This window comes from Nothobranchius furzeri, chromosome 2 (genome assembly GCF_043380555.1).
Source record: "Nothobranchius furzeri strain GRZ-AD chromosome 2, NfurGRZ-RIMD1, whole genome shotgun sequence".
NCBI classification, from domain to species: domain Eukaryota; kingdom Metazoa; phylum Chordata; class Actinopteri; order Cyprinodontiformes; family Nothobranchiidae; genus Nothobranchius; species Nothobranchius furzeri.
Genome location: NC_091742.1, coordinates 3,138,269 through 3,163,807, shown reverse-complemented (window position 1 = coordinate 3,163,807; position 25,539 = coordinate 3,138,269). Strand labels below are relative to the sequence as shown.

At 39.9% G+C, this 25,539-nt stretch overlaps 1 protein-coding gene across 1 annotated transcript in view; it reads left to right on the top strand.

The window, feature by feature from the left end:
- Positions 1 to 24,378, top strand: part of LOC107377561 (uronyl 2-sulfotransferase) — an 85,856-nt gene extending 61,478 nt beyond the window's left edge. The window contains exons 4-8 of the mRNA XM_015947236.3: positions 12,754 to 12,833; positions 12,923 to 13,076; positions 22,417 to 22,514; positions 22,585 to 22,742; positions 23,937 to 24,378. Coding sequence (XP_015802722.3) covers positions 12,754 to 12,833; positions 12,923 to 13,076; positions 22,417 to 22,514; positions 22,585 to 22,742; positions 23,937 to 24,229 — 783 coding nt within the window. The 3' untranslated portion in view covers positions 24,230 to 24,378. The remainder of the gene's footprint in view (positions 1 to 12,753; positions 12,834 to 12,922; positions 13,077 to 22,416; positions 22,515 to 22,584; positions 22,743 to 23,936) is intronic.
- Positions 24,379 to 25,539: the final 1,161 nt, after the last annotated feature.

Genomic DNA, 25,539 nt, shown 5'->3' with positions numbered 1-25,539 from the left:
TTTTGTTTTATATACACAAAGAAAAAATATAAGACACAGGGCTGCACAGTGGCGCTGTGGTTAGCGCTGTTGCCTTGCTGCAAGGAGGTCCTGGGTTCAAACCCTGGTCTGGGGTCTTTCTGCAAGGAGTTTGCATGGTCTCCCTGTGCGTGTGTGTGTGTTCTCTCGGGGACCTTAAACAAGTAGGAACTGTTTGCAGAACCCTGTTTGTGAATAGGATGCTGAGAAGGAACAGATGGTGGAAGCTAATAATGCACAGCTAAACATTCCCTGTCAGTGTTTCAACTAGTAAACAAGGCAACAAATTGCTTCAAAATGTTTCATGAAAATAAAAGAATAAAAATGTTTATATTTCCATCTGCAACAGGATTGGAACTGTCTGAAAAAATTCATGTAGAGCTGATTTTTTCAGGGTGTTTTTGCATCCCCGTCAAGCTGAGTTTGGGATTTAATTTTCCCAGAAAGAAGAAGAAAAAGTTTTCCTGAATGTAGATGCAGCTGAATGTTCCTCAAAGTTATGTCATCATGCACTCCATCAGCCACAGATAGAACTTTTCCAATAAATCATTACTCACTGGAGATAGCTGTGTGAGTGGTGGAGTGTTGCAACAGTGATTCACATCCTGTCTGAAACAGGCTACATCTTTTAGGAAATCCAGTCGGAGTTAAATGTACACATCCATTACTGGCCGACTGGATGTCATTTGGAAGCCAATATTGAAACATACTTGTTTACTCATTAGTCAGAGCCTCACACTGTTGTTGCACACAAACCATCTCTTGAAATGAAAGATTGTCCTGAGAAGGTGTGAAAAATCCTGTGTGTTTGCGAGCGAGACTGTAAAATGGGCCTTAATCTCTGTGTGTTTATTTGCTTGTGTACTTTAACATGTGTTGACTTATGCAGATGTATGTCGCCTAAGTTTAGCGATCCCGACCCCGTCAGCTGTGGTTCTGGCTCGGCACTGCAGGTTTTTGGACGGTTTCCTGCTGGCCCTTTCAGCGGTGCGTTAATGGGTTTGCCCAGGGTCAGGAGCTTGAGCGTAACGGTTCCTTTCTCGCCTGAGAGCTTGAAATGCCTCTTTTGACTTGAGACACATCACTCCTTTTCAGAAATCAAGTAGCAGAGCCAGAGTGAAGGAAACTTGTGATATTTTCTGGAAAAATACAAAACCGAAAGCTTAAATTAAAACAGTGAGTGAAAGACAGCTGTTGTATGGGTTTAAATAAATGTGAAAATCTGGTTTTCTGTGTTTTAACTAAATAATCAGTACACCTGTGCTCTGCAGTCACTCTGATGGCTCTTCATGTTTGAATAGGGAACCGAATTGCTCTCAACACCTTGTGTCTTGAACCCAACCAAGATGCTTCTGGTTAGTTGGAAAGTTGTCACGATATGAGCCAGGAGATCGTTATGACCCAAAATGCAGATACCCAGGATGACACAAGGCAGGGATGAAGATTAAGAAAAAATCCTTTATTTAGGATGAACCAAGAAAAATAAAATAAATCCAAAGGCTGGGAGCCAAAAATCCAAAAATGTCCAATTACTGAACACGAGATCCAAAAACACTAGAGACACGAGAAGACTGACAGAATACCACAATGGACCGACACAACACTGAGACAAGGACTGGATTTTATACACTGGGGCTGGAGTGATAGGAGACGAGGAGCAGGTGTAATTGAGAGGAGGAGCAGAAAGGAGCAGGGGAAGACACCAGACCTGACTGGGGAAGGACACACACACACACACACACACACCGAGCTGGGGAAGGACACACACACACAAACACACACACAAACACACACACACCGAGCTGGGGAAGGACACACACACACACACCGAGCTGGGGAAGGACACACACACACACACACACACACACACACACCGAGCTGGGGAAGGACACCCACACACACACAACTGAAATAAAAGACCTATAGAAACTAAGGTGGGGAGACTAAGAGACATGAAGAAAACCAGGAGGGAGCTGGGGACAAAAAGACTGGAGCTACATGGACACAGAACGCGAAGGAACACCTGGAGGGGCTGGGGATGACTGAATGAACACAGGACTTGGGAGGAATGATCTGGGGGACTGCAAACAAGTCTTTCTGCAAGGAGCATGAAGAACACAAAGAGACACATAAATGAGATGCAGACAAAGGACACATGAGGGCGCTATGAGACACAAAAGGAGAACTTAGAGGGGGATGGAGAACACAAGGAGACACATGAGGGGGGGAATGCAGACGCAGACCATGACAAAAGTTAGTTTTCCAAGTTGTAGGGACTTGGCATGATGCCCAAATTGTTAAAAATATCTAGCAATGCCTGGAACTTCTCGACGCACCCTCAACCTTTCTTTCATTTTTAAATAAATCCTGTTTTTTAATACTTCTCTGTTTCTTCTTCTCTTCTGTGAAACTTTACTAGGGTTGATACACTTATCTGATCTTTTTTCATCCTAGACTAGGGCTGCTCAATTAATCGAATTTTAATCACGATTACGATCTGAGTTTTGAACGATTATAAAAAACAAAACAAGCCGATTATTTGCTCCTCCCACTTGCGCTGCCCTGAGTTACAAATGAAGCGCTCCTCCACAGTGTTGCCAACTTGGCGACTTTGACGCTATTTCTAGCAGCTTCTCAGACCCCCTTCTTGACTTTTTAAATCTTAAAAGTACCTAGCGAACATCTCAGAAACATCTCTGGTAACCCTTAGCTACTTTCTGGATAACTGTCGTCGACATTTCCTGCAGGTTAGCTAAACACTCCGCCTGCGCTCCGGACCGTTCTTCAGGACATTAGGAAAGGGAATGATGTAGTGATGTGTCAGTCACTAAAGAAACGGCTCTCAGAGTCGGCTCCCTGTTGGAGTAACCAGGGTGAGTGACACACGCCATACCTGCGGACTCCTGAGCCGATAAAAACGGCTAAATGTGCGCGTGCGGCGCGCTAAACATACGTGCAGCTTGCCCCGATTGCTGTGAGACCAGGTTGGGGGGTGGGGGGTGCAGCTGTGGTTGAGACAATTATTACATTAACTGATGGACTTGTAATTAAATAGTTTATAAATAAGGTAGAAATAACTTCCTCACGCTGATAAATAATAAATAATCTCTCTGAGGACACGGTGCTAGTGCACTCTCCTACAGCACCTTGACACGACTCAATAAATGTTATGCAACATTTTGTGAACATCAATTTATTTGCATTTATTTGTTATAAATGCCACTGTATAATTCTTGCTGTCAGTATTTGCAAGATATTGGTATTTGGGTCTGTACTGGTTAGACTTACAGAAGTTAAACCAAGGTCTATAGCCCTTGGGTCATAAACTATGAGCTGTAAGTATATTGGTCTTTTTATACTGGGAATCAGGAGTTATTTTAGTGATCATCTTGTTTCTTATTTACTTTTGTCCTGATTGTGTCTTGAGCAATTTTATGACTGAATAAAAACAAATAAAATCAACATAAATAGAAAAATCGTCCTAAATAATCGTGATCTCAATTTCAGTCACCATAATCGTGATTATTATTTTTGCCATAATCGAGCAGCCCTATCCTAGACATAAAAAGATTGCTGTTTGATCAAATGTCACCAAGCCTGTTCCTTTATAGACACAATGTGTGACTTTTGCAGTTTCCTGAAGTTCAATTCAAGTTTATTTATATAGCACCAAATCTCGACAAGAGTCATCTCAAGGCACTTCACAAAGTAAACTTTCTAATACAGGTCAATTCTTAAAGCCAATCAGTAAAAAGTTTTCTATGTAAGGAACCCAGCAGGTTGCATCGAGTCACTGACTAGTGTCAGAGTCCTTTCCGCAATCCTCATACTAAGCAAGTGTGGCAAGGTGGAGAAACGAGAGCCCGGGCGGGATTCGATCCCCAGACTCCCGGGTGAGAGTCAAGCGCGCTTACCAGACAGCCAAAGGGACATCCCATTGGCTAAGTAGCCAGAGAGTGCATGATCAATCGGGACACTGTGACAGGACGCTCACACTGCCACACAAGCATGCAGTGACAGTGGAGAGGAAAACTCCCTTTTAACAAGAGGAAAGATGATGAAAGCACTCTAAAAGAAGGTTTTGGTTCTCAACAGGCAAACTTCTTGTCATCCCTCCCATCTGTTTAACAACAATGGGACACAGGTCACTCACACTACAACTTTGGAATGAACTCCTCTGCCTGTTCGCACGACTTCTTCGATTCAAATGTTTAAATCGCTTCTTAAAACTAATTTATTTAGACAAGCTTATTCGGCATGATCGTTCACTGTATTTTTATCTCAGTAAATTGTACTGGTCAAGGGCTTTATTGTTCTAACTATGCTCACTGTTGTTTTTGGATGTAATACATTATATTTGTTTGTCTGAGTTGAATTCCAGTTTTATTATTATGATTGATTTGAACCTGCTAATGATCTACCTGTTTGTGCTTCCCGGACGTAATAAATTAGATTCGTTTAGATTCATTTATCTGAGATGAATGGTTACGTTTCTTAAACTCTTGATTTTTTGTTTTGATCCTTGCAATTGAACTTGTGTGTGTGTGTGTGTGTGTGTGTGTGTGTGTGTGTGCGTGTGTGTGTGTGTGTGTGTGTGTGTGTGTGTGTGTGTGTGTGTGTGTGTGTGATTTTATTGGAATTGTCTGATGCATGATTTTAACTGAGTATAGTATTTATGTCTGATGTATTTGTCCTTGAGTCTTGAAAGATGCTTACAAATAAAATTTACTTTTATTAGTATTATTACTAAATAATTAATCATAATCAACGTGTTAAATCTCCACCCCTAATTTATTCTAAAATGCAACTTGTATGCAATGCAGAGACATTTAAAAATACTTAGATTGATTCTCTCAGAACCTTTTTTATTATCGAGGCGTACATTTACCTTTCATCACTAAACAGAGCTGAATGCAGTTGAATCCAGAAGAGCTGTTGACATTTTTCTGTAGATTGACCTCCGCCTAGAGCCCTGCGAGGACACCACCTCAGCCAGTGGAGCAAGTATGTCTGGAATTCTTCACTTTCTCCCTGTGGCTGGTAAATTAGAGGAGGGGGGTGTGGCCAGACAGACAAGGGGGTGGGTCAAAATTCTCACGTTTAGAACAAAAGGAGGAAATGCAGAGTGTTTATTTATTTAACTACATTAGGTGTTTTATGGATGGATAAAATGGTAGTGAGATGGTTTCTGCTGTGCTTAATGATATTTATATTAGAGAAGACCAATAGGGGCTGGAAATAGAGTGAGTGGAAATTTACTGGGTTTATAGAAAAGTGGGAGGGTGTGAATCTGACTGGGGCCTCTTATTAACTGGCTTGTGAACACAAACAAGTGAATAGCTGTTGCTATGACAGAACAGCTGATCATATAAGAGCAAGATGGAGCCACTATGGAGCTGATTGTCGCCAGCACTGGATTACTTTTGAAGAATAACTGAAAATGTGAAGATAAGGCAGAATAATGGCAGAGGAAGATGCTAGACAGGGCTTGACAGAAAAATAAAACAAACAAATAAAGTAAAGCTTTCTCCCTTTATTTGGAGTTGTTTGTTTCCTTAAATGGATCGCGTCTGTCTCATCTGGAGCAACCGCAGGTTTACTTTTTTCTGTTTTCTTCCTTGAAGCTGGTAGATTTTGTTCTAGCTTCAATAAAAGCGTTCTGGCTCATTTGAGCTGCACATCCTGCTGCTCCTCTCCTGGAAGCCATGACAAATTTCTCCGCTAATCAATGAATCGTTCAAATTTTGTTTTATTATCACATACCATGCAATTCTCTTCATATTGTATACACAGATTAACAATTTGCACCCTTCAGGTATTTTCTTAGAAAAATATTTTGTCTACGCTATAAGAGTCAATAAAGTCAACAAATTTTGAGTGGCACAACATTTATTTACTGAATCAATCGTTATATTGAGATGTTGACGGTTTTCTTGTGTAGCAGTGGTCGGTAGTTTATTTTCTCTGGATCGCTCTGTCATTCCCAGACGCCTGTTTCATATCATCATCATCAGCCTAGCTGCTGTCGCTTATCATCCCAACAGTCAAATACTCCCCTGGGGCCTCATTTTTAAAACTTTCTTAGTCATAAAACTGATTCAGAAAATTTGGCATGTCATTTTCTACGCAAATTTTGGGATTTACTGAAAAAAGATCTTGGGAAAATGTGCGCAACTTTATCCAAACCCTAACCCTGGTGTAAGCAGATTTTGGAACACACAGATGGAAGGACAATATTTATAATCTGAATAAAAATATGCTGCTATTACACTATGGTTATTAAATTACATTTTGGTGCATTAATTCTCTGAATTAATAAAAAATATAAGTCTATTGAAATGACTTATTAGCGACGGAGATGCACTGCAGCGAATCGCTACGCTGTCAGGTTTCCTTTAGCCGACTCATTCCAGTGGGAATTAGCGGACAGACGGGGAGGTGTGAGTTTGATATGATGGAAAATATTTCATTTCCCACCTAAAATCCCTTTAGACTGAATCAAATGTTTTCATTGAATGTTCTGCCTAGATCTGGAATATCTCTGTGATCCGTGAGCACCATTGTAAGGAAACTGAGAGGTTCTTACATTTTATTTAATAAGCCGTAAGGCGTGGGATTCCATAGTAAATATGAAATCCACCTTACGAATCGCGGGTTGTTTAAATCAGAAGATGGGATCTTTTTAATGCAGAGATTATGTAACCGTTATGTATTCACTCAGACACAACAGAATAGAGAGAGTCAAGTTTAAAAGTTAAGAATTTTATTACTAACAAATTAAACTAGGCTGACTTCAAAACTAAATGTATAGTGTGACTAAAAATGGATGAGATGGTGAATGGATGACGTGTCATGTAAATCAGAACCAGCAAATCTGAAGAAGCGATTAGTTCTGACAGGAACTGAAGATGTTTTGAAATAAGCTTGGGTTAGTTTCAGAAACAGCATGAGACACCATCAAGTCGGGTCTACCTGCCTTGTGGAAGTCCTCGGTAGATCAGGAATGCCGAGGCCCAAACCGAGCTGTAGAAGAAGCCACGGTTCCGACCAGACCCGTCTTGAGTTACCTCCGGCACACAACACTTTTACTGGCGTCTGTTCAGACCCAAGCCTGGGTCGGTGGAGCTTTATTCTGAAAGGAGCTGTTGTTGCCACTGGTTGTTTTAGCGACTGGATATTTCCAGCTTGTTGTTGGTTCTTTCGGTTAAATAGTACAAGGTTAGGATTGGCCACTCCGATGCTTGCTCTGGAACGCTTTGAACTAGCGTTAGAGCTGACGTGGCATAGTTTTATACCTCGGATGTTATGGTTTATTGTCGAATGAAAATTACCAAACACCGTCAGAAGCACGCCTCCGTCAGATCTGTAAGATTCTGATTGGATCAGTTAAAAGAATGGGTTATGTCTTTTTAACACTACGTGACATGAGTCCTATTGGAATCGTTGAAGTCACAGTACTTCTCATTTCTAAGATCATAATAAAGTAATTAATATTTTAATTTCACAGGTCGGTCACATCTTATTATTGACTAACACTTTGATGGATTAGCTTTATTAAAATAGAGTTCTTTGATTAATTAAAAGAAAAGAGTTCATTCTTTGTTCTTCTGTCTTCATTGCTGGACCATAAACAGTTTAGAAGCGAATGCATGACCTTGAGGCTGTTTCATGCACTCTGGCACTGTGTCAAAACGGAACAGTTGTTAGAGGGTAGAAATGGCTCCTTCTTCATGTTACACCATAATGCAGCCATTTTGGAGGGCATTAATGGTTATTGCCATCTTCATCATTGCCTCCATCTGACTTCATCTTTTTCTGTGCTTTTTTTTTTGTTATTTTAGCCCATTTTTATGTCCTCTGCGATTGCTCCATGGCTCCACCAGACACGGCTGCATTGCCACTGCACCACTCTAAGGCAATAAAATCATTGTCTGTGCTTCTTCATGGTTACTCGTAAAATTCTAGCTTATTTATTTGCAAGTTATTCACAAAGGTTTTTGCAATGACCATTTATGACAGAAAATGGGTGATCCAAAACACCTGAACACATCTCTAAGATAGGTGTGAAGCAGGAACTGTGTGCAGCTGCGCATACACATAGTACTATATGGTGGAATATGTATTAGCATTTTTGTATATATATATATATATTTTTTATTTTTTTTGCTGAGCTTTATTGAAGATTCTATGTAAAGTTTTATAAATGAGTTCCATGATTATTTAGCCCATTGTCAAATACTGCTGTTGCTTGCATATCTGCCTCACTGAATTTCGTACATTTAGAAGTCCTGTTACTTTTAGGCCAAGGTTGCAAAGAGCCTCCTCAGGTGTCACATGTGGCCCCAGAGTCACAGGTTGCATGCAGATCCCTGCACTCGAGTATCTTCTATCTTAACTCAAAGTTCATATTTGTTTTAGCCCTCGCAACTTGATTTAGTGATTGAAAAATAAGCTAATTTTATTTTACGTCGAATGGTTGCAAATATTTCTTTCATTCCACAAAATTAAGAATCCACTCATTTAATGCATATTCTAAAGAATGAGCATGGCCAGCATCTTTTCCCTTTCCGCATGTTCCCTTTAAACTTTGCACCAGTTTGTGTGCATAGAAAGGCATAATTGTGTGTTTTGTGCCTATTCCATGCATCTTTCACCCCTTCCTACATTTAGTATCTCTTCAGCATGCTGAACCAGAGAAACTGCCTGAAACTGACTTTCCTGTGTGATCATTTCTGATTCCATCATGATCACATCATGGATCACCCCTGCCTCTTAGCTCTGTGGCTGAGCCGTTAATCTGGATTTGTTGGTGGGATTGAGTTGATGCTGCAGCCTCCAACCAGGGACGCATAACACTTCAGCTGCAGCAGTGTGAACTCCAACATCAGAAACTGGAGCCGTTGTCTTGTAAAATAGGAGAAATTACTCTTTCATTTTTAATGTATCTTTGTTTTATTGATTCAATTTCTTTTGCATGACAGAGACTTGGGATAAATGGTGACTTCATGGCCTGCTTTGAACGTTTTTCTTCCAGCTATTAATATTTTAATTCTCCAAGGAAGAATCGTTGGAGGACAAGTAGTGGCATTGTTATTTTTTGTTTGTTTCTTGCATTTTACACCTCTGAGCTCCAGCTCTTCCATCTGCAGAAACAGAAAACACTTTGTCTCAGATTTGTATCAGACTGCAGAAGAAAAAATGACTTGATTCAGGAGTTTTGGGAGATTTTATGAGAAATTGTTCAATACAAATTAATTTGCTGGGAAACTAACATCCATGTTTGATGTCCTTCTGAACCATATAGATGCTGCTCATAAACTCTGCTTTTACACAGGATGTGCAGACATTTCCTTCATACCTTTGTTATATTCTGTGTTATTTTCTTTTGCGTCTGTTGCCCTTTCAGACCAACCATTTACATACCGGTATATAAATATGTATATATATGTAAATATATATATTTATACAGATAGTTATTTACACACACACACACACACACACACACACACACACACACACACACACACACACACATATATATATATATATATATATATATATATATATATATATGTGTGTGTGTGTGTGTGTGTGTGTGTGTGTGTATATATGTATATATATACATATATTTATATATGTATATATATACACACACATATATATGTACATATATGTATTTACATATATATATATATATATATATATATATATATATATATATATATATATATATATATATACAGTATATGTATATGTAAACATAAATATCTAATTAATTGGATTAGTTGTTTTTATCGAGTCCCATTTAAAATGCAATTAGTAAATGAGCTAACATTCCTTATGTTTAATAAAAATCTGACAAAATACTAGGTATTATATCTTTATTAGTATACATACTGTACATATAACTGATATTTTAAATATATCAAAAATGGCCTTTAAATAATCCATTAAGTCACATGATTTTTTTTTCAATAATATTTTGTGGCATTCTTTAAGAAAATGTCCCTGAATAAAGTGTGTGTTGCAATTTCCTTATGCTCAGTAATTGAGTCTGAGTGATAAAAGGTCCTAACAGCCTGATATTTAGTCATGACATGTTCTAAGAATACTCAGTTTTATTGTCCTGCACTGCTGTCAGAGTGACCTTGAGGTCTGAGTTCATCAGCTGACCTGCACACATTTGTTTTTTTTTTATTCCTTTTTAAACTCTGTGCAGGGTCAAAATTGGCTTCATATATTATGTTACATTCTTCCAATATGGAAGCATTTTAAGTGCGGAATGAATTCAGCTGCATGGCTCTCAGTCAAAGATGACTGAATGTGGTGTGTTTTGGCCAGTTGTCACATGTTTCTCCATGCAGACCTGGAAACCCTTTAGGAAGCTGTTTGCTTCTTTAAAAAACGAGTCTCGACCCCTCTCTCCATAGCAGCTTCAGACTCATCTCTAAACTTCCGTTCATCTCCAAGATCTTGGAAAAGGTTGCGGCTAAACAACTCTCAGCTGCTCTTGATGAACATAGCATCTATGATAGCGTCCAGTCAGGTTTTTGTAGAGCTCATTCTACTGAAACAGCTCTTCTTAGGGTCTCTAATGACCTTCTGACTCACAGTGATGCAGGGGACTGTTCTGTTCTGGTCCTGCTGGACCTGACTGCAGCCTTTGACACTGTTGACCATCACCTGCTACTGGAGAGGCTCAGAGACTGGGTCGGCCTATCAGGATCTGCTCTGGAGTGGTTCTCCTCTTATCTCTCTGAGCGCTCCTTTTCTGTGGCCGTCTCCAAGTTTAGGTCCTCCATCACCTCTCTTACCCACGGTGTCCCACAAGGTTCTGTGCTGGGGCCTCTGCTCTTCCTCCTCTATCTGCTTCCTCTTCAGCACATCCTGAGCTCCTTTAAAGGAATCTCCTACCATCTTTATGCAGATGACATCCAACTGTACATCTCCTTTAAGCCCCATGAGATGTCTAAGCTGCAGCTGTTACACACCTGCTTAGACTCTATCAAAACCTGGATGGCTGGGAGCTTTCTACAGCTGAATGAAGATAAGACTGAGATCCTCATCTGTGCCCCAGACAAGCTGGTTCCCAAAGTCAGAGACTCTCTTGGTCAGCTTGCTTCCCACACCAAACCTTCCGTCAGGAATCTTGGCGTGACCTTTGACCCAGCTCTCACCCTGGATTCTCATGTCAGTTCTCTTGTTCGCTCTTCCTTCTTCCATCTCAGGAACATTGCTAAGCTGAGTCCCATTCTGTCCCGCTCTGAACTTGAGACAGTTCTCCACACCTTCATCTCCTCACGCTTAGACTACTGTAACTCTCTTTTCACGTGTCTGAGCAGAACCTCCCTGAACCGTCTACAGGTAGTTCAGAATGCCGGTGCTCAGCTTCTGACCAAGTCCTCCAAACACACCCACATCTCCCAGCTTCTCCTCCAGCTTCACTGGCTGCCAGTCAACTTCAGGGTTCATTTCAAGATTCTGGTTCTGGTCTACAGGGCCTTACATGGACAAGCACCATCTTACATTGGCGATCTTCTTAGTCCCTACACCCCAGCAGGTCCCTGAGGTCCAGTGATCAAAGCCTACTGGTTGTGCAGCACAAGGCTAAAGACCAAAGGTGACAGATCATTTGCTGCTGTGGCCCCCAGACTCTGGAACTCTCTCCCCCTGAGCCTGAGATCAGTGGACTCAGTGGTCTCCTTTAAAAAGCAGCTGAAGACTCACTTGTTCAAGCTGGCTTTTGTATGACCTTCTTCACCACTCTCTCTTTATTCTGCTCTCCTCACCTATTCCACCTTCCTCAGGATCCACTGATTTCCCTCTTTCCTATTCACTCTCTCTCTTTCTTTACACTTTTTCTTTTAAATCCCAATTGTCTATTTTTGCACATTTTAAATATATTTTTAAACATTTTCTAAATGCTTTTTTATATTTTTACATTTTTTGTTTTTGTGAAGCGCCTCGTGATTTTTATCTTGAGAGGCGCTACAGAAATGATACTTTCTTCTTCTGCAGGGGAAGAAAGAAAAACTTAAGTTACAGCTTTAAATGTACTTGTAAATATAAATAAAACCATATAAAAATAAACGTGAATGCATATTGAGATAGAAGTATGCACTGTTTTATTGGGATGAGAAATGGAAATTATTTGAATGTGTCACAGCGAATCACATCAGATCTAAACTAACAGCCAAACTGTAAAACTGTTTAAGATCAAATAATCCAAATTGGTTTAATGTCATTAATTCTTCATGAACAGATGGGATTATTCTTTTAGTTTTGACGGAAGCCACTTTAGTTGTACAGTTTTACCTTTTTTTCTTTTACATTTTTCATCTTCTAGAGGAGGAAGCTTTTGAATAGTTGCATTTTGTTCTTTAGTATGTTTGTACTTTTCAACTAATGGCTGTAATATTCACTAAAACATTTTACAAAAGAAAGAAAGCTCCACACCATAAAAAAAGTGTTAAACATTTAGTCTCTGGATGCATGTGGCTTTGCTATATAGTCCTTAACGTGCTTTGTCTCTGAAGACCAGACCGCTGAAAGGCTCTGGTTGCTCTGATTGGTCAGAAATGAAGGCGTGTTGCCCAGCTGCTGAGTTTTCAGACAGCTGCAGAGAGCAATGTCTGCTGTTTTTTTTTTTTTTTTTTTACTGTTGATTAGAGTCTTTGTAACTTGACTGGGTTTTAAATGCTCAAGACAAAAATAACAAGAATGTCCTTTTTGCAGGTGGATCTGATGAAGAATATCAGTAAAATCCCACAACCCTTCCTCTACACAAGACATGTTCACTTCCTGAACTTCACCAGGTTTGATGGTGCTAAATACTCCATAAAACTTTCTTAATGTTTATTGGCTTAAATAGTTTCAAACATCATTTTGCTATTTTTTTAATCAGGTTCAGAATAGAGGAGCCTGTTTACATCAACATCATCCGAGACCCCATTAACCGGTTCCTCTCCAATTATTTCTTTCGTCGCTTCGGAGACTGGAGGGGGGAGCAGAACCACCTGATACGAACTCCAGGGATGAAGGATGATGAGCGATATTTGGTGAGTTGTTAGTGCAGCAGTATTAGTAGCAGTAGCAGTAGTAGTATATTTTTGACTTCATGTCACAAAGCTCTACGACTCATGGGGTCCATCCAGAGAAGACGCCATTTAAAAACAGAAAATAAAATGAATCAAACATCAAAAGCATCAAAAACCCTTAAACATAAAACAATACTGTATTCCTAATCCAAAACATTACATTTGTTCTAGGGGAATCATCCCTTACGTTAAAGGTGTGGATCACTCATTTAATCAACACATGTGCAGTGGTCTCCAGTAGGTATGAATGCCTATAGAGTCATACTCTGGGGAAAAAGATCTGGTGCACCCTTTCCAGGAATGCATCACAACTGAGCTTCAGACGGCAGGTTTTGGAGTCTTATTTCCTGATATTTGGACATCTCTCCTCAGATTGGTTAACTACAACAGCCTTCCCCGTCGTGAGTCGAGATGGGTGAATCCATGAATGTTAAGTGACTGTGTGACATAGATCTGCCGGGCTTTTAAAGGCCTAGATTTTCACCATCTATTTTCTATCAGTAGCTACTGCAGGAGATGGGTGTAGGAGACTATGTTCATGTTCAGCCTGCATGACAAATTCAGAGTGACTGATTATAATCAGAAATAAGATTTAAAAAATGGTTTTCAGTGATCCACACCTTTAATTTTCCAATAAGACATAACAAGAGCTAACAGCTAACATACAGTAGCTACAATTACAACACCATGTTTAATTATAATTGTTTCATTCCTGAGGTATTCTTTAAGAATTCTAAAGTTGTTTTTTCCATATTAAAAAGCTAAATCTGTTACTATTCTTCTCCATCTGCTTTCATCCCAGTGCCCCTCTCTTATCGATTTTGGCCAAATCACTTTTAAATATGTTTATTGTCTGGAAATCTAAAGCGTTGAGAACATTTGGCAAACTGTAGCTGCACACTTATGGTATGCCTAAGTCGTATATTTACTCAGATCTAGTGTTTTTCTTTCCTTTGTTTTTAGGCCAGATGACGTCTTAGCATAAAGTTCAAACAGAAAAGTACAAATTAATAATACCTTATTCCAGCGTGGCCTGTTTATACACTGAATGTACACTAAAGATTATTTTTAAACATTTGCTACAGAAGCAGGAAGTTTACTTCCAGAAAAGTTTTTTTAAGCACAGTTAAAGGGACTTTACAGACTTTTGAATTTTTATGCTCATGATTGCCCCCTCAGGCCAAAAGCGTAACGGCAGCTTCAATAGTAGGCTCGTGCATGAGGCGCGCATGCTGTACGTGCACACTCCTTAACAAAAATAACAGCTGAGACAGTCCTGTGTGTGTGTGTTTGTGTGTGTGTGTGTGTGTTTGTGTGTGTGTGTGTGTGTGTGTGTGTGTGTGTGTGTGTGTGTGTGTGTGTGTGTGTGTGTGTGTGTGTGTGTGTGTGTGTGTGTGTGTGTGTGTGTGTGTGTGTGGGGCCTGGAGGACAGAGGACAGGAGAACGTGCAGCTAATTAATTAAATAATGTGGTTCTGTACCTTTCTCCTCAGCACAGCCGACAAAGGTTTATGATGGGTCAGTCCTCCTGCATGCTCAGATCATTCCCTTCCCTTGCTTGAAAAATTGTTCCAAAATGAAAGTTGAACCCACATCTTTTTTATCTGTGAATTCAATGCCATTCGGCGAGTCTCAAATAACAAATTTGGGCATCTTACTGTAAAAAAATATACCATTAATGTAAAAAAGAAACTCTAAATAAACTATGTTCACATCCAGAATCGAACCTGGGTCTTCAGCACGAGAGTCCGACATCTTACACCAGTAACATTAGTCGTATCTGTAACATTTATATCCTTGATGATAGCTGAAACAATGTCAAACCAAAGAACGGTTTGGAGCGAAAATGGCTATTTTGTTGCTAATTTGCAGGAAATATCTAGAAGAAAGTTCTACAGAAAGTAGCTAAGGGTCCTCAGAAATGTAGCTAGCTTTGTCACTAGGCGTTAGGAACAGCGACAAAGTGGCACTGCCTCTCTCTCTGCTGCTAAAGCTACTGATAGCAAATGCTACGGGCTATGCCCGAGCGTGAACGTGCATGAAGCAGCCTGCTCGACCCGAGCATCTCTCTTTTTCTGTGATTTTACAGAAAAACAGGCAATCACAGTAAAAATGCCAGGGCTCATTCTACAGGACCAGGGCATTGCAGGAGAATGTATGAAGAAGAAGACATTTATTATTTCTATACATGTTTTGGCTGTCAAACTTCCATTATGCTCCTTTAAGTAGTGATGAGTCAACTCGTTTTCAGCTGTGTTGCAGCATCATTTGCAGGCATTGCTGCCACCGCCGTGCACGCAGCGAGGCGTAGCAACACAAGATGTTCTGGCAAAGTAAATAAGCATCTGATGCAGGGGGGTGTTCTTTGAAAATGTGCCACATGTTTTGTCACCAAAGGGTCGATGTGAAATTGTAGGCAGCCTAATGTCAGCCCAATGCTTAAGTCTAGTTATAATTCCAATTACAGACCTGATTTACCACATGACACACGTTTGTTCCTGCAGCACCATCATAAAAGAAGTCTTAAATTTGACATTGCATGCAGTTAAAACTCTTTCATGTGTCATTTTAAGGGAGAACATCGAAGAATAAGTTAAAGTTTGCAATAAGATAATGGTTTCAATGCCGGTTTAAATGTTTTCAAATATGAAAAACTTTCAATCCTGCAGAAGATAGATTAGATGGATTTAAAACAATCATCTGTGTGTGAGCTCATGTTATTTCTCATTGCTGTGGAGCGGGTGTGTTTCAGAGTGTAAAAAACTGTAGATCTGAGTCTGGCTGGAGTCTGACTGGGTGTAATTAAGCATTGCACTGCCTTCTCTGCAGTTTTGGACCATGTGAGTTGAGTTATTGAAGTATGCAGAGCACATGGGACCTCTTGCTACAGTTGAGATGGAGGGGGAGGCTGTGTTGTTGTAGTTTGACTTACCTGTGTGAGTGCATGTGTGTGTGTGTGTGTGTGTGAGTGTGTGTGTGTGTGTGTGTGTGTGTGTGTGTGTGTGTGTGTGTGTGTGTGTGTGTGTGTGTGTGTGTGTGTGTGTGTGTGTGTGTGTGTGTGTGTGTGTGTGTGTGTGTGTGTAAAACATTTTGATATTTTCCCGTCTACATCAGCAACAGTGCCCTAAATTACCACAACTCAGCAAAAAACACAACTTTTTGAATATTTTTATTCCATTTTGAATAAATCTAGATTACTAGATGGATTAGCACACTAACGGCTAGCCCAGGAAGGGCCTAGAGCTCGGTAGATTACTGCTAACCTAGAAAAACCAAACTCTTGGAAATTTCACAGCTCTGCACTTTTAAAATAATCTGTTTTGCATCAAATTGTAACTCAATATCAGCAGCAGTAGTGCTGCAGCTTGGTGCGCTTCCTGCTGGGATATCGTGTCATTTTAATTGTGAAAATGATGATGCTGTAAAATAGTGGTGTCTAACTTTTTCAAGATGCATGCTACCACCAATTTAAAACCACCTATGTCCTTATTTTGTTGTTTTGCAATCGTAAAATAACGTTTTCAGTATCAGCTGGATTCATTTTAGTGAAGGGCAAAAATCCCTCCTAAAGCAGAAAAAGCATTTTTTTCCCCAACTCCTCAGTTCACAAAGGTCACATTTTGCTTGATCTCCATTGTTTAGTCACCCTTTCTGCCAGATCCTTTCATTTTTGCATAACTGTCATTTTCACCAGCTTTACTAGGACTTCCTTGAAGATGTAATTTATTTTGCTGCTATTTATCGTCAGGTTTTCTCTTTTTAACACCTCAACGTGACTTTGAGCTACTGCTTTAGCAAATAAGCTGCGTAGTTAACTTGACTCAATGACATAACCTGACTTATTTGATGTTATTTGATTCCATGTTGATGTAAACATTAGAATCCAGTCTTGGTGGGGTTCTGAAGATCAAGGTTGGCTTTCCTCTGTGTCCTTGGGACTGTTTTTCCCAGCCATGTGAACAGAGTTCAAACCCATGGCGGCTGAATCTCCTGACTGGTGTGCATTAAGAATCCCCGATGACTCTGCTGCAGCTCTGGCTGTTTTTGAGAAGTGTCAATGAAAGAACGCCGTCAGTTCGCCTGCCAGGAGGAAGTTGATGCACAAGTCACTGAGACATTCCTGTGGTCGGCGGGGATTTTCATCAGCCTCCACTCCCTGTTCAACATACACTACACTTAGCACAGGCAAGCAGTGGTCACTCGGATCCATGTTGCACACACACACACACACACACACACACACACACAAGATGAACAGGTTGTAAAATGAACTTCTTTCTTTCAAAAAAAATAATCTCATTATCCGTTTCTATGCCATTAGGATTAGGGCGAGGGTTAGGGTTACCACAATCATAACAACCAGTGAAGTTAATCCAGGCGTCAAGGACTAGTTCTGGTTATTCAGAAATACTGGTCTAGTCAAGTGAGATTACCACGATGACAGAAAACCGACAAGCTGTCAAACTCTGACCGTAAGCCAAATGACACATGCTTCTGAACATGAAAGCTACGGGCAGCAGACAAACTCCTCGTGTTTTTAGATCCAGATGCTTAGTTCTGTAATGAAAAACAGAACCGGAAAGTATTTGAACTAAATACTACAGTTGTGTGTTTAAATGTTAATGCTGGCTCGTTGAACTAAAAGCTTCATTGCAAATATTTAGTACCTGTTTATGCTGCTCTCATGTGGCAAAACTAGTAATTGCAACCCTCTTTAGTAAAACAATTTAAATGTGTTCATGTTTTTAATGACATTTTATGTCTTTTCAAATATGTTTCCATGTGCAAAAGGGAAAATTACTTGTTAACTTCATTATTTGATTTGAGTTTCTGTGTTTTTCTCCTTTCATGTTCAGATGCTAGTTTCTGATCAACTGGGAGCAAAGAAGGTGTTGCTAAATTTAGTTTATGGTCCAAATAATGTGGTCCAGTTTGATTTAATCATTTCTGCAGACTTTTTAAAGTTAATACAAAAGAAGCTGAGGTGAACAGCCTCATGGGAAAAGTTTCTAAAAGTTTCATGCCCACTTCCCATGCTTTGCAGTGGGAGACTTTTGTAGAGACTTTCAGCGCTTTGGGCTTCCTGACAGGGTTGCAGAAGGTGCTTTATAAATAAAGCTTTGATTGATTGATTGATTGATTGATTGATTGATTGATTGATTGAGATTGGGCTTATTTTGTTAGAGTTAATGTGATTTCCCACTTAATCTAATCCACAGTGAGAATCGAGACAACGAGTCTGAGCGTGAACACAGGAGCTCTCCTGAATATACTAATGAGATTTTCTAAAGAGTACGCGTTTTCTGCCCACGTGTGTAACTGGTGCATAGAAATGAGACGATGTTTGAGGGCCGTCCTGGTGGAAAATGTAGCACATGTAACTGCCTGTTTTAACTTTTTTTTTTGTTGTAATTTTAGCTCTCCTTTTTGTCTTGTTGTTTCATGTATGTGTGAGCGGGAGCATCATAACAAGAAAAACACGGTTGAGCGACTCCAGAGTGAAGGGAGCGTGTACATGTGTGTGCTTGCATGCATGCGTGTGTGTGTGTGTGTGTGTGTGTGTGTGTGTGTGTGTGCATGCTTACGGGCATACATTCATGCAAGTGTGTGTGTGTGTGTGTGTGTGTGTGTGTGTGTGTGTGTGTGTGTTTTAGAGCATATGTTTTTCTTGACTTGATTTCATCTTTGGTAAACCTCAAAATACTGGTTAAAAATGATGAGTTAATGAAATCACTCATAAGTTTTAAATTAACCATGAACCTGTTTTTCTTTAGTATCTTTGTTTCAATCCGTCCCTGAGAGAAGACGTGTCATGTCCCAGTGAGGTAATCTCGGTTGAAAAACAAGAAAGATAAAAGTGAGAACAGGAAGTACCCCTAACTCCCAAAGCTGAACTTTTTCTGAGGTTGGGTGAGGGAATACAGGGTTTATATCTGCAGCTTGTTTCCTTTAATGCATAAACGTGTCACTTCTCAGCTGGTTGCTAAATCAAAGAAGAGAAGAAAAGAAGGAATAAGCAGAGCATTTATCTAACTCTGTGTACAAACCCTCAGCCATCTCACCCGTTCTGGATTAGCTGCTTTGTATTTTAATCCAACTTTATTTCACTCAGAAATAAATATTGGTGCAGTGTGAATTATTAGAAAAAGGACAAAGAAGGAGGTGTGACAATAATCTCCAGATATTATAAAAGGTGTTTGATGATCAGAAATGATAAATGCTGTCTCTGTTCTCTGAAATTAATTATCTGTAATCTCACGTTCCCCTTTTGACATTAAAGGGAGTAAATGGCCTCCTCCTTCCTCTCAAATTTGTTACTATCCTACATCCATGATCTTTCTTCTTCAAGTCCAATGGATTTGGGCTTTTACTTCTGGCTGTTTGAAGGTTGTTCTGCCACTTTAAAAAGTCCTGCATTAAAATTTTAGCCAAAGCCTCCTGGTCTGGTGTTTGCTCCATGCTTGGTAGGAGGAGTGTTTGCTTCTGGGAACGTCCAGACTTCTGGTCCTTCTTAATTCGGCTTCATCTGTGTGATTGACGGTGTTGCCCTCGGTGCTGGCTCTGACACACCTCTCTGGTTTATGAAACAACGGGGGAGAAATGTGAAAGCCTTTACGTCATCATTATGTTTTCAGTTTGCCATCAATTCTGTGTCCTGACATCGGTATTTGTCCCATCCACATAGCCCACCGCTGCTGTGTGTGTGTGTGTGTGTGTGTGTGTGTGTGTGTGTGTGTGTGTGTGTGTGTGTGTGTGTGTGTGTGTGTGTGTGTGTGCGAGCGTGCGTGCGTGCGTGCGTGCGTGCGTGCGTGTGTGTGTGTGTGTGTGTGTGTGTGTGTGTGTGTGTGTGTGTGTGTGTGTGTGCGTTCGTGCGTGTGATTCAGTGTGTGTGTTTTGTTACCCAGGACTCATTTCCATGCATGAGACTTACGTCACCACACATGGATTTGACTGCTGGTTCCACGGCAGTTAGCGGTTGGACCGCTTCACCCCTGCATGTTTTTAATCTTTGCTCATTTTTTTCCACCTGCTGTTATTTAATGGCTCCCACATTCAGACAAGATAGCTTAGGATTTGATATCTTAATCAGAAAATTCAAGCTTTTTCCAGAGTTTATTAAACAAATTGGAAATCCTGTAGAAGTTTTGATTTTAATGCTGAAGGGATTGTTTTGCATTTTCCAATTTGCGTCTGTGGCCGTACTGTTTTTCTGATTCTGTGTGCATTTAACTTAGAGATTATTTCCAAATTCCAATGGACAGGCTTCTTCAGACTTATACACACTTAAAGCCCTGTGCATGAAGCAATAAAAAGGGAAAACAAACTATCATTTAAATTTACTTCATGGAAAAAGTGTAACAGGCTGAAAGAGCTCCTAAACCACATGGAAAACACAATGGTTTCTATTTTCATGTATTTTTTTCCTGTAACGGTTTTTACTACAAAATAATAATATTAATGATTTAAAAATGTCCATTCTTAAGTGCTGCGTGTTGCAAAAAATAGTATTAAAATTAAAGCTTCTTTCCAGAGTATTTCTCTTATGCAATGGCACCATCTAGTGGCTGACAAGCATATCACACAAAAAATCTGTTGCTTTGTTTGTTTAAGATTGCAACTTCACTTTTCCGTTTATTTATGTGATTCTGTAGCCGACAAACAGCTAAAGCACGTTGCTTTGCGAGTATTATTCTCTTGTCATGTTGTGTTCTCATATATTTATATTTTAGAGACTTTCTTGTCCGTGAAAAGTTCATCAACTCTGCATCAGCTGAGATACTCCTTAAATTTGAAGCCCATAAGCGGTAGTCTAACGCTATTGGTTAGTTCTGGTCTGCGCTCAGTTTCCTGTTGCACAGAGCTCTGCGGAGCAGGGGGCGTGCTTAGCAAAAAAAAAGAAAAAGAAGAGCGACGTATTGTTTACATTTTATCACAGTACATGATAAGATAATCACTTTTACGGATTTCTGAAAAACCATACATCATCTCTGAAAGGGGAATACGTTGGAAAGCAGCTTGTTGCAAGTTTAATAACAAAAATTGTTGCTAAAAATTCACTTTCTAAATTGCTTGTAAAGTACTTTGAATCCTATTTTTCAGAATGAGATTCAGCATGGATTTCCCGTTATGCTTCACGCTCATTTTTAGATCATCTAATTTTGAAAAAGACATGAAGTTATGACTGAATCATAAACACATGAGATCTAGGCATGCGGGGAACATGAATTGTGAAACTTGTATGAATTTAAGTGTATTGTAATATTAACAGAAGACCTATTTAGTCATCATAGAAGTGAATCTAGACATCATGAATTAGTTCTGGTCGTTTACAGATGCTGGTGTTTTGTCGTCTGTTGGTAATGTTGTGGAAACACACAGGAACAAAGCTAGACAAAAAATTGTTTTTATACAAGCCACATCAGTGTTTTCCTTTGACAGTCAATTTTATGATGGTTAATGTTAAAATTTTAACATAAACAATCAATATATCAACAATAAACATTTCCACAGAGGCAGAACCTCTGTGGAAATGTTATTATTAAATACCTACTGACGTCAACATATTTCATTTAGGGTTATATAAATAGTAATTTACACTTGTAACAACAATTGAACAAGAAAACTCAGCGATGTCCCTTTTAAATGTTTGAGGCTCTGTTCTGCTGCCCCCGTGTGGCCAAAAGCTGTAATAGCAGCTTCAAAGAGCACATAAACTGAAGTTTTACATTTATGCAAGAGCTTTGATGCTATATTTAATTATTTTACATATTAAATCACTTTAATACTTTGTTCTATTTCTGTGCACTGAAAGGGCAAAGTCTCCTCTGATTGGTCAGCTGTTAGCAAAGTCCAAATTATTAAAATTAATGATGTTGCTAGATTTAATAACCTTTGAAATGATTCAATGCATTTTGGTGTAATCAGATGAGCACATGAAATATTAAACTTTGCACGTGGGTTAGGCTATGCTATGAGGAAATTATCACACACTCATGAAAAGTAATTATCACAACCACAAGGGGCCAGAAGTCTCAAATTTCTACTTTTTAAATGCTATAAAAAGAACGTGACCATTCACAAATGTACTATTTTGTGTTACGATGAATATACGAAACCAAATACAACTACAGAGTCAATGTCTTTGTGTTATTGTTGAACTGAGAGCACCTTCAGATGTAAGCTTAGAGCCCCCTCTAATGGTTTTACTCTGTCATTGTCTTTAGTTAGAGATCTCATCAACAGAGTAGGCATCAAATACACACTAAAATAAAACATGTTTTGTGTGTTTCGTCTACTTTCAGGATATAAATGTGTGCATTTTAGAGAATTACCCAGAGTGCTCCAACCCTCGAGTTTTCTACATCATTCCCTACTTCTGTGGACAGCATCCTCAGTGCAGGTAGGTCAGGTTGTTCTAAAGTGTTTTCTTCTGTGGAGAGGGTTCATGTTTCTGATTTGTTTTCTCATAGAGAGCCTGGTGTTTGGGCTTTGGAACGGGCCAAACAGAATGTTCTGGATAACTACCTCCTCGTTGGTGTCTTGGAGGAGCTGGAAGATGTTCTGCTCATGCTGGAGAGGCTCCTACCTCATTACTTCTCTGGAGTACTCGACATCTATAAGAGCCCCGGTGTGTGAACAGCGCTTGATAGATGGGACATGAGATTTTTTTTTAAAGAAAACAAAAATAATATCAATAATTGTTCCTCATTTTCAATGATTAAATGAAAATATTTGACTTTTGATTAGGACACATGATAAAAAGTAGACCAGCCTGACAGATCTACGTCACACTGCCGCTTAACATTCATGGACTCATCCATCTTGACTCGCGACATGGAAAGCCATTGTTGGTTTAGCGTCCTGGAATCGGCAGAGAACGTTTCGGCTATCAGAAGCTAACCATTAGCATTAGCAACTCCACCACACAGCAGAACTCAAGGCGTTTTTTTTTTTTTTTTGTGTGTGTGTGTTGGCCGAAGCCGGGAGCGGTCGACGCTCCTGGCTGGAGGGGCCTTCACTTTGGAGTCGCTCAACTGTGTTTTTCTTGCTAAACGCACCCGGAAAAACTACATTAGCTTTGGTTAGCATGTAGCTAATGTCCCGCTGATCTCCAACATGTGGCGGAGCATGAGCTGACGTAAGCAGCCAGAGCGTCCAGCTCTGATCGCAGTGGCCTGAAGCTCTGCTTGTATTTTAACAATCCAAATTAGAGCTCCACAGGTGACCAACATGACTACAGCCGCCAGGCAGCCACGCGGGTCGGCTGCCCCGGAGCTCCACCTTAGTCTTTTGAGTTAGCTCAATTAGCTAGTAGCTATATTGGTTCATTTGCTCCCACTGTCATAGTCCCAGCCTCACCCCCACCTCTTTTCCCTATTTTGGATTGTCTGGGCAGGACGAGACATGTGATAGGACTAACGTGGCGGGTATGGGAACCACCTATTTGCTTCATTTAGTCAAATAAGAGGAATGGGCAGTGCTACATCAGAATTATATTATATTACGTCTGTGGTTATTTATGGAGATAAAACATCAATGTTGCAAAGCAAATGGAGTCGGTGGTAGAGTTGTGTTAATGTTAGCCAATCCGAGGCAAGGTGTCCAAATATCAGGAAGACTCCAAAATTTGGCCATCTGAAGCTACATTTTTCTCCAGCTGAATTCTCTGTGCTGAACTAGGCGCTTCTGGGCTATTTTTTCCCCTGAGTATGACTTACAAGGCATTTATTCCTATAGAGATCACTGCAAGTGTATTGGTTAAATTCACACTCTAAGCCTCCATATTTGACTAACCTCTTCATTTCTGCTGTTTTTACTTAAGAATACAAGAAAGTGGGGAACTTGACGGGCACGGTCCGTAAACACACGCCATCTTTGGAGGCTCTTCAGGTGCTCTACCATCGAATGCGCTACGAGTACGAGTTCTACAACTTCATCCGGGACCAGTTCCACCTCATGAAGAAAAAGATTGGACTCAAGTCCATCCCCCAGGTTCCCGCCTACTCTCCTGCCTTCCTGCATGAACTTTCCCTCCGAACCCCGAAACCTCTGGAAGAAGACGAGGAGCTGGACTCGGATGTAGAGGACGCCAACAGCTGGCTGGTCCATCCTTGAGGACCTTTCAGACGATGGAGCCAAAAATGAAACAGATTTTTGGCAAAAATTGTCCAAAGAAAACTCGATGCAGTCAGCTTTGCCATTCACGGCATTTAGAGGAACTGGAAGGACTCTCGACTTACTGACAAAAGACAGAGGGAAATCACTTCAAGCTCAAGTTTTTATTTAAGTTTGTCCTGAAGCTTTTCAAGATAACTATAGCTGCTGAATTCTCCGGGAGAGATCAGAGCAAAAGAGGGACTTCTTAACGTGTTTGGAAAGGTGCTAAAATTCGAGACATTCCCTTTATCAAAGCGCTGATGTCCCAAAAACTGGATGGAGCATGGATTTTTCTAACAGTGCCATGAGTGTTGTTTGTATATTAGCTGACTTTTGCCAAGTGCCAAACCTCTTTTTTTATTTCTGGTGACTGTGAGACAAGTCCAAGTAGTGTTCAGTGCGCACCTGGTTGGAGTTGTGCTACATTAAGTCAGTTGTTGTATTACTGATTTATGACAAAGTATTAGGTGTAAATGAGGGTTCAAGCATATGCACTCAATTATGAATTCAAAGAATTCCAACTCGATGTGCATGTATGTCTGAGTATGATCGAACCATCAGAGTATTTTAGCTCATTTTATGATTTGGGGAAAAAGTCATTTATGAATCAAGAATGCTAAAAGCATTTATGGAGCCTCAGTTTAATCCAAAGTGAAAATACTAAACTTGCCAAATAGCGTACGTTTTTTAGATGTTTTTCTCTGAGTGTTTGCAACAAAATGAGCACTTGGGTGACAACTGGATTTAAAAAAAAAGCCTTTAATGTCTGAGTTTATTATGCACTGTTACAACATTTTTGATGAGTATTATTCATGAACGCATTTTTTAAATGCTAACATTTGCTCACATCATTCTCCAGAAGCTACCCAAAGTGCAATTTCCTCATGAGTCACGTAAAAGTCACGTAGCGTCGTAACCATAAGCTAAAGTGTGATTACTCCTAATCTCCACTGCCTTTACTTTCGTCATTGTAAAATCTGTCTTCAGTGATTTATGTCAGTTTAATTTATTGTTTTGTACTCAAATTGATTTCGAGATGAAATTCTCAGGAAGAAAAATGACATTTGCCAACTTTATCATTGTTTTGAGGGGTCTGGTGGCTGTTCAAAAGGGTTTTATGTTAACAACTGGTTTAAAAACAGATGCATTCCATCATTCAATGTCCTCAAAATAAATGTCTTCTAACTATTGCAGCCAGTGTGTCCTTTCCTCCTCTTCATCATTCCAACACACATTATTTTAGTTTCCCAACTCAGCAGAAAATCATT